This window comes from Quercus suber, unplaced genomic scaffold, assembly GCF_002906115.3.
Source record: "Quercus suber isolate HL8 unplaced genomic scaffold, Cork oak 2.0 scaffold_653, whole genome shotgun sequence".
In the NCBI taxonomy this organism is placed as follows: domain Eukaryota; kingdom Viridiplantae; phylum Streptophyta; class Magnoliopsida; order Fagales; family Fagaceae; genus Quercus; species Quercus suber.
In genome coordinates, this window is record NW_027070094.1 from 398,482 (window position 1) to 407,905 (window position 9,424).

General features: G+C 33.9%; 1 protein-coding gene and 1 long non-coding RNA gene across 2 annotated transcripts; one reads left to right on the forward strand and one right to left on the reverse strand.

Annotated features, from left to right (window-relative positions):
* Nucleotides 1–554: 554 nt before the first annotated feature.
* LOC136064261 (uncharacterized) lies at nt 555–3,700 on the forward strand. Its single transcript, XR_010625917.1, has 2 exons — nt 555–1,297; nt 3,142–3,700. It is a non-coding gene; the product is annotated as an uncharacterized LOC136064261 (long non-coding RNA).
* A 101-nt stretch (nt 3,701–3,801) lies between these two features.
* Nucleotides 3,802–9,417, reverse strand: LOC136064260 (pleiotropic drug resistance protein 3-like). Its single transcript, XM_065765791.1, has 12 exons — nt 9,350–9,417; nt 8,434–8,587; nt 8,204–8,341; nt 8,000–8,073; nt 7,566–7,898; nt 7,180–7,470; nt 6,768–6,851; nt 6,509–6,642; nt 5,412–5,639; nt 4,989–5,160; nt 4,390–4,644; nt 3,802–4,286 (listed from the first exon to the last, which is right to left on the reverse strand). Exons 2-12 carry the CDS (start codon nt 8,585–8,587, stop codon nt 4,020–4,022), a joined length of 2,130 nt encoding a protein of 709 aa, XP_065621863.1. The 5' UTR covers nt 9,350–9,417; the 3' UTR covers nt 3,802–4,019.
* Between the last annotated feature and the right edge of the window lie 7 nt (nt 9,418–9,424).

A 9,424-nucleotide genomic window follows, 5' to 3' on the forward strand; every position in this document is an offset into this window, starting at 1 on the left:
TCTATTTAAATATATTTCACACACGTTAATACATTTTTCCTAAAACTAACACACACTAAACCTAGCAGTTTACTTCATTTCAAATCTTAAATTTTAGTTTCTTAAAAATTTGTAACCTCACTATTGTAAATTCAAATTGAAAAATTACAATAAACTCAAAAAAAAAAAAAAAAAAAGCCTCATCACATGTGCAGAGCACATGTGATGAGGCTAGTCTTATTTAATTTTTTGCAAACATAATTTTGCTTTAATGAGGATGTTTTTCACACTTTTATAAATTGAGTAACGTTACGGTTACAAATTATTTTACAACATTTTTACAAAATGTTAATGTGACCAGCATCTTATTGATTTTTATCTAAACCTACTATATTAATATCATTTTTTCATTTACCAATAATCACTTACCATATCAATAGTTTATAAAATAGTTTGGACATCTAGTATTGTTCTTATAAATTATACTTGTGGTCGATTATAGTTAACTTATATTTGACTTTTTTTTAATAAAAGTTTTGAGGCATTTAAAAAAAAAAAAAAAAACCCCACCTTATGTTACTATGTGGCTTGCCACTCCATATCTTTTTCTCTCACTAGACACTACTGCTTCGATCTGCCCCGGCTTCTCCATTGAAGCTCCGGAGATCCACCGAAATCCGACCGTATCGGAGTAGCTGTCAGAACTGCTGCTGCTTCTTCTTCTTCTTCTTGGAAATGGGTAGGGGTGGTTTTTCTGTGAAATTAACAAGCTCTCTTCTTTCTATATCCAATCCTTTGAGAATTAGAGTAAGCCATCCATTTCATTCTTCTTCTTATTATTATTCTACTCTTACCAGTAGTAAAAATGCGGAAAGCCCAAATGGGTTGTTGAAATATGTGAGAAATGAGTGCAAATTTGGAAGCTTTAGGAATGTTGATCATGCCTTAGACCTGTTTGATAAAATGCTTCACTTAAGCCCTTTGCCTTCCATTGTGGATTTCACTCGGTTGTTGGGTGCCATTGCAAGTATGAAGCATTACTCTTAAGTCATTACTCTAATTAAACAAATCGAATCATTTGGTATCTCTCCTGTTCTTTATACTCTTACTATTTTGATTAACTGCTTCTGCCATTTAAACCGTCTAGATTTTGGGTTCTCTGTCTTTGCAACAATTTTCAAACTTGTTGACTGACTTGCTGTCATCTAATTAAGTAGATAAGAACATTCAAGAATTGCTTCACAAGTTTGTGTGAAGGGGTTTTAGTTTCTCACGATCGAGGACAAGTTTCATATTTTTAGCCATCACATGTCAATCTGTAAGTGACATGTCCTTTTTTTGAGTAAATTTATATTTTTTATAGGATGATATTTCTCATCATTTATATGCGCAAGATTGATTGTTCCTTTAATTGATCCATCTTTTGTTGAGATTTCATTGTGCACTCATGTTGTTGCTTTCGACCTATTTTCATGGATAGTTATTTCAAATTTTGTTTAATGTAAAGTTAATGCGAAAAATAGTTTTTCTAAAGTTTGGCCTTCTTTGTGGTAATACATCCATTAGCTAGTGGAATTAGCTTTAATAAATGTTCCCTCCAATAAAAATAAGTGTTGGAGTTGCATGTTGAATGTTACAATAAAAATATATATTATGCTTAAATTTAAGGTGTAGTGAATACTTTACTTCTATTTCTATGCTGAATTTGTCTTAGTTTCACATGCTTTCCTGAACTGTATTGACACTAGACTTGGGAGTTGACTAGTGGTAGATCATATTTACTAATTTTAGTTTGTTATTTTGTGGAACGAATGAGACATTTGTAATTATTTAAGGAATTCTTGTTGCTTTGTTATTTGTGCAATCCATTTGTTCATGACTTTTTTTGCCCAAAATTCTTCATTTATGAATTCTATTTGTGCATATGGGTATTTTGTTCCAGACTTGGGGTTCGTACATTGTGAAGTTCTCTAGGAAACTAGAGGAATTTCTCATAAATTTGTTTTCTTATGTACTTACAAAAGAAAATAATTTTTCTTATGTAGATGATTTGTTTGGTGCTTAATTTGCTTGTGATTCTTTCTTTTTGCTTTCTGGGTTATGTAGAATTGGTGGTATAGATTTAAGGGTTTTGGTTTTTTCGAAGTTTATAAGGGTATCTTAATTAAGATATAGAAAACTGTTCTGATTTTTTGTTTGATTCGTGACTGAAGGCAATGTCAGATTACCCATCATCTAAGTCACATTTTTGTAGTTTTAATGCCTAGTGATTTTAGAGTAACCTATTTTGATGTCCTTTGGCAATTATGTGTTAAAAGAATTTTTATTTTTATTTTCCAAAAAAAGGGAAAAAAGAAGCATCATTGAGGACCACTGATCCCTCAACCCATCTGAAGATATCTCTTCCAGATCAGATTTTCTGCCAAGCTTCAAGTCCTCCATAAGTCCCTTTTTCTTGTGCTTACCAAGGCATTGGAACCAACCAGCTGCTACCCTCTTTGCTTTTGGGCTCCAGCTCAATTGAATTTCATGAAAAATCCTTCGAATCCCAGTCCATAGCAAGTAAACATCTTTCACTACTTATCCAAAAAAAAAAAAAAAAAATCACAGTATGAAAGAAAAGTGAATGCTTCAAGCAGAATTCAAAATGAAAGAATCAATGGTATTTTTTTTTTCTTTTGGTTAAATCTTATTTATATGGAGCTTTGTTACTTTTAAAACTTGATTAGTTTACCCATTAAGGCAGTTCAAACGTGCAAAACTATTTTTTGTTTAAAAAAATCTTCTTTAAGAGTATGTAAAGCTGCTGGAGTGTGTACATGTATTGGAAGGATATTGTGATGGAGTTGCTTCTGTTGGTGTCATCAAATAAAAAGGTATAATATATAGGGATTGATCATCTCTTAAAATGATTCTTTCTTTCCAGAAACTCCTATATTAAATGTTGTACCAAGTTGAACCTCTCTGACCTCAGTTTTTCTATAAAATTCTAGTACCTGAAGTGATGTAGTAATAACATTATTCTCTCTTCTTTTTTCATCCTACTTGGTGTCTGAGGTGGTATGCACTATTTCTTTGTTGGTTGATGCTTTTTTCCAGTGGTCAATGTTTCAGTGGTCACTTCCTTGTGCTATCAATTTTTATGTTGTTCTATATGTACAGGTAAGGTGCTAAAGTGTTACTGTGAGTCTCTGACTGCTGCATCAAAATATCACACTGTGAGGCCGTAGAAGGCAATTGGAAAAGAGGGAAAAGGAAAAAAAAAAAACTACATTTGGTAGTTAAATTAATTTCCTGACTAATTTATAGTTGACCTTTGTGGAGACATTTTACTCAAGGTGGAGAAATTACTACCAAAACACGCCTTTCATGGTTGATAGCAATGACCGTGACAATGGTTGAGGCCAGGCATAATCTGTGCCGGATGTTGGGTTCTGGTACTACATATGACCTCCATAGGTAACTATTTATTGTTCTCTTTTTTTATTAGGTGATTTTCTGTTAGTTTTCATATTATTTAAGAAGTGGAAGTGTGGAACACTATAATTCTGTAATTATCTACATATGACCTCCATAGGTAACTATTTATTGTTCTCTTTTTTTATTAGGTGATTTTCTGTTAGTTTTCATATTATTTAAGAAGTGGAAGTGTGGAACACTATAATTCTGTAATTATCATTACGAATTTGTATATTACTACTATAAAAATTGCTCAACATCATTTTACTGTGGTTATCTGAGTTTAAAATCTTAGTAAACAAGTTGCAATTCCACCGAAACACAGTTTGTATAGGTGCAACATCTTGGCAAGGCAATTCATACACAGTGCAAGTTGTAAATTCTTGATTTAACTAAGCTTGATAGCTTCTAATGTATAAATCTCATACAAACATAAATTTAACTTGTTCAATTACAATAGATCTTAAAAAAACACAACAAATTTACATAGCATCATTGATTACTTAAATGATCACATAAGTTACGAGAAGGATTGTTGACTGTGTACAACGTCTCCATCCTCCACAGGAACAATAAAAAATTTACCTACGCTGAAAGTTTAACCGTGCTATAAAATATGCAAACAAGGAAGCAAAAACAAGGGGGAAGGCAATGAGAACAATTGCCACAAGAGCTAATTGATCATGGTGAAACCCAAAGTAATCTTTTAAGAAGGCCACAACAGTTTTGGTTTCTCCAAATACCATGATGTCCTTATTTATATCTCCATACTGTGAAGTAAGCAATCCATTTAGCGACCAAGATGTAGGAGTCAGATAATACAACCACATCCACCATTTTGGAATTTGCTGCAAGAGTAGTACAACATAATCGGTTCAACTATATATTCATAAGCTTTCACAATCACACATACACTATGACCTGAATGGAGACACAGTTTGGCAACCTTACCGGTTTAGGAATCAAAAAACCAGCAAAAAGGTTGAATGTTGTGTAGAATCCCGAGGACAAAATTGTAGCTACCATGTAGTTTGGTGTGAATGAAACAAGTAGCATTCCAAGATAATTGTAGTACAGCAAGGAACAAAATGTGACATAGAAGTACCAGGAAACCTTATAAGCTGACCCATAATATCCAATCGTTGGATATATGATCATCACGAATATGACAGTTTCAATGAAGAGATAGGGAACTTCCACTATCACCTACAAAATTATTATCCATCACTTTATAAGCTGAGAAAAGGGAAAAACAAGTGGCCCTATCAATATCTTAACTTTCTCTCTCTCTCTCCCCTTCCTTTTTTGGATCAATGATGATAGTATACTGCACAAGTGGCATTAACCAGTAGAACATATACAGCAAAGAGGTCATAAATTTCTCATGAACATGTTTGTTAAACAGCCCCATATTCCACTGGGTATTCATGTTGTAACTATCAAAGATCTAGCAAGATTCATCACACATAAAATTGACTTCATTTTAGTTTACAAATAATATCTTGAAATCAAATCTACACTAAATTCAATCAGTTTCAAAAAAATTATACCTGTGCAAGTGAATAAGCACATGAAGAGTACATCCCTGCAAATTTTTCCCGATACATAACAGTTCGCTCTGTAGCAACATATGGTAGGACTTTTGTGCAGTTACTTATGCCCAAGAAGATCACAGCTGAGTACATTGCCCCAGATATGTTGAATACATTCTGCTGGTTATTTCTGTAAGTAAAATAATAGTCAAGTCTTTTATCATGTAGAGAAATTTATATATCTTATAGATGTAATCTATCTTAAGCAAAGTGAAGATCTACAATGATAAGAATCATGTTTAACAAACTTCATAAGTGGCACTCTCATTGTAGTCTCACACTACAAATTTGATTTCTCCAATGTCACTATTACTAGTAGTTATCTCATGCTGTAAACATTTTTCTAAAGAGAGTGGAAAACTTAAACATATTAAAACTTACATTTTTTTTCCTTGGTTCCAATATAGTACCCCAAAAATTAAAGCTGATATAAGTGCAAATACAATACGCATCAAGTTGTATGCAGGACTCCTCCAATAAGCCAAATGCTGTTTCCATAGGCAAGATTTGAATTGTCCCCAACCATTTTGTGAAAAGAGGGTAGGAAAATACAGATCTCTTGAACCAGGAGGTGGATTACTCAATTGCCTTACAAGCTCCTTGTTTTTTCTGCAAATGGGATAATAGCAGGAGTCACATTCGAAGTTTTAAAAATGCCAATACATGTCAAATGTAGATCACTTATCTTAAGGACACTATTTTACTCCACACTGACACAATAGATCGCTTTAAGAGAGATTAGCACAATCTTGATACCTTCTAACCTACATCCAGACACAAACACATAAACACAGAGAGAGAGAGAGAGAGAGAGAGAGAGAGAGCTTTCAAAGCTCTGTTACAATTGAACGCTAATTAAGTGAATGAATAAGTTGAGTTTGAAATGCTCTGCATGACTAGAGTAGAAGGTTGTAAATCAAATAAAGATTTTTTACTGATATCTCACACACATTGATTAGGCTCAAAATAATCAAACCAAGGCAAAGTTTCTACTTGGAATTCAGCAAAAAGCTTGTTAGGAATAGTTTACACTAAATTCACCTGCAATCTGATCATCATATGGCTACAACTCTGACGTAGAAAAACCACCATAACAGATTGCATATTCTAATAACTCGAGATTTTGGAAAGAGAGAGATCCGCGTAATACAAATACAACATGTCCATTCTAAACCCTGATCTGTCTCACAACAGATTGTTATATTTTCTATTTTATGCCATATACTTTTAGATTGCAATAATTGATTTTGTTCCCATTGAGGTCGTATAAGGAAGGAAAATTATAATACTGGGCCACCCAATGCTTTTCAGAACAGATGCCAAGCAAATTGTTTGCTTCTTTTGATCTTATATCCAACATTAGGAATAAGTATGATAGAATTCAGCATCATCAAAGTTACTTTTGAAATAGAAGCACATTATTTGACATTATGTGACATCAAAACCAATGACATTCATAATTGAACTCAGCAACTCACTCATATAGAGAAGATTCTCTGTACTTTAGAGCAAAATCTATGCCAAGTTTTGTTTCTGCAGATGTAGAAGTGACGTCTAACATCCATGCTGCCGGATTGTAATTATTTCTAATCTTTGGAACTCGAGGAATACTCTGTCAGAATATAAGTTGTGTAACAAGAAGATTTATCCACTTAATTAGTTGAAGAAAATAGTATTACTAAAAGAAGATGAAAGAGGAAAATGCAGAGGATAAATATATTGTTACAAGAAACAGACCTCAAAATATTCTATAACACTACTTGAATGCTCTCCTAGTTGTCCAGAGTAAATCAAGTGTCCACCAGTTTTTAGAAGAATTAACTGCAAAAGCAAGAGAAATATCGGATAAGTAACTCTTCAAGATACAATACTATCCGACACTAGGTCTCATATTCTCTTTTTGGGTAGCAGGTTGGAATGGAGCTTATATAATTATAATCTGGTTGCTCCACAATGGAGTGCATTATTTTCTCCATTGTAGCCAAAATTAAAACCTCTTAGGCCTTTATTTAGCTCTCCAGTACTTATGCATTTATTCTTAAGATTAATAGCACTTCTAGAAGCAATGGAGCATCGCTTCTTGTTATCAAAAGTAAATTCTATTTACAATTTTAATTTTAAAATGTTCAAAAAATAGTATTTTTTTTACCTCATCAAATGCTTCAAATATGTCAACACTTGGTTGGTGGATGGTACAAACAATTGTTCTTCCTGTATCAGCTACATTCTTCACAGCTCGCATGACAATTGCAGCTGCTCTTGCATCCAATCCAGTTGTTGGTTCATCCATGAAGATAATAGAGGGGTTTGCAACAAGCTCCACAGCTATTGTAAGCCGCTTGCGCTGCTCATTTGATAGACCAGTAATGCCAGGTATGCCTACTAAAGCATCCTTTATTCCATCAAGCTCAATGGTCTCTAGGACTTCATTTACAAATTCCTGCATGACATGCCACAGCAAATTTAACAAATTATTATCTCAATGATGAATATAAAACCATATCTTTGATTGATGCCAGTGACTGGAGAACTTACAGCTTTAGTTTTTGTGTCTATCTGAGGAGACAGTCGTAGCCAAGCAGAAAATATCACTGATTCTTCAACTGTGATTTGAGGAGAATGTATATCTGTTTGTTCACAATAACCTGACACCCTAGCAAATGTTTCTTGGACCTTGGGATACCCTCCAATCTTTATTTGCCCTTCAATATAGCCACTGGTCTTTCTTCCTGCTAGGACATCCAGAAGAGTTGTTTTCCCAGCCCCACTGACACCCATCAATGCTGTAAGAATGCCAGGCCTAAATGCACCCATAATATCAGAAAGAATTTGGAGTTTTTTGTTGGTGAATCCATTTTCTCTCATTTCCTGGGAGCCAAAAAGAAAAGATAAAGACATGAATTAACATAATAGTGCACAGCTATCATTATAGCAACCACCAAAAACTTATACGAAGTTAATTGTGATACCAAGGGGGTGTCAACATAGTACTGCACATCTTGAAACGCTACTGTTAAGGGTGTAAAAGGTAAGACCATCCTACCTGTTAATTAAGACAGGAAACTCATTAAAACACTGGAGAAATATTGCCAAACCTTAATTTGGTTCAATACTAGTCTGTGGAGAGGTAATGATCTGAAGAATAAGCAGAAGAACAATAAAATTGATAAAACCTTTCTTTGGTTCAATAGTAGTCAGTGGAGGAGAATTTCTAGACTTTTTGTCCAGATGGGTACCATCATGTGAATCTTCACTTCCTCGTATTTCGGAAAGCTTTTCATGTGAGATAATAGCACGAGATGATCCAGGAGCTGAATGTTTATTAAATGAGGATGAATCAACATCTAGCTATTCTTTCATTGCTGTTTAAGTTAAAATATAATAAAAATTAAGACAAACTTACACTTCAAGAAGCTTAAGGCCAAGATGTATCCAATGTTGAAAACTATTGTGAATCCAAATAGGGCACCCAGTGATATCCAATAAAGATATCCGTCAAAGTTTAACCCTCGGCTTTTAAGTATTTCTTGCCCTATCGTAGTGTTTGTGGAAAGCATCTACAGACAAGAAAGGAAAGTAAACTTAGTAGGTAAGACCATCTATTTACTCAGGATGTTAATGTCAAAGTCAATTATAGAAATGGCAGACAGTTAGAAGGTTTATAGCAGGATTATTGGTGCACATGCCTCACATCTGAAATTAGTGGCATACTAGCTAGTATAAGCACATAATCTGTAGTCTACAACGTTTGGTTGTAATTGAAGTATTCACTACTTTAGTTGCTACTGTATAAGGCCAGCTAAGATTTGTTACAATTAATAAGTGATATTACAAGAAAATCTATTGAACTTTCAGTGCTTTAGAAGTAATGAAGCCCCAATACAACATTTTGACTTACTGGCTAATATTCTAAAAGAAGGCAAAAGTGGGTGGAAGTAATTAGTTAAGAAGTATTTTTGAATTTGCATAAGCTAACAAAAAATTGGCTAAGATTAGAAAAGGCAGAAGTGGGTGGATGGAGATAGTGAAGAAGGATTTGAACTTCCACATTCCAAGAAAGGTTTGGCCCATCAACTTTATACGTTGTGACAGGAAATAAGATTTATATAGTTGGGACAAAAGTTTGAGATTCAAATTAAAATAACATACGTAAATAAAGACACTAATAATTAGTGAGGACATTTGAGAATTTATCTGATTGGATTTCATTGTTGATCTCTTTGGAAGAGCCATAAAATCACTAGGTCTGCCCCTTGCTCTTGAGCAGTTGTATCAGCATAAAATAGACTGGATTTTTTGGTATGCAATGAGAGACTCACCTTTTGCCATCGTGGGGCAAGAAATTCATTCAAAGAAAGGCCTATTTCTCCATATGTCAGGGGAGAAACCCAGAA

Bases quoted from the DNA above. Each gene is read 5' to 3' on its own strand.
- LOC136064260 (XM_065765791.1), bottom strand. From the start codon at position 8,587: ATGCTTTCCACAAACACTACGATAGGGCAAGAAATACTTAAAAGCCGA. The intron at 8,342-8,433 runs GTAAGTTTGTCT...ATAAACATTCAG, and splicing joins GGCCTTAAGCTTCTTGAAGT to CTCCTGGATCATCTCGTGCT. The intron at 8,074-8,203 runs GTTTTATCAATT...CTTAATTAACAG, and splicing joins TACTATTGAACCAAAGAAAG to GTAGGATGGTCTTACCTTTT.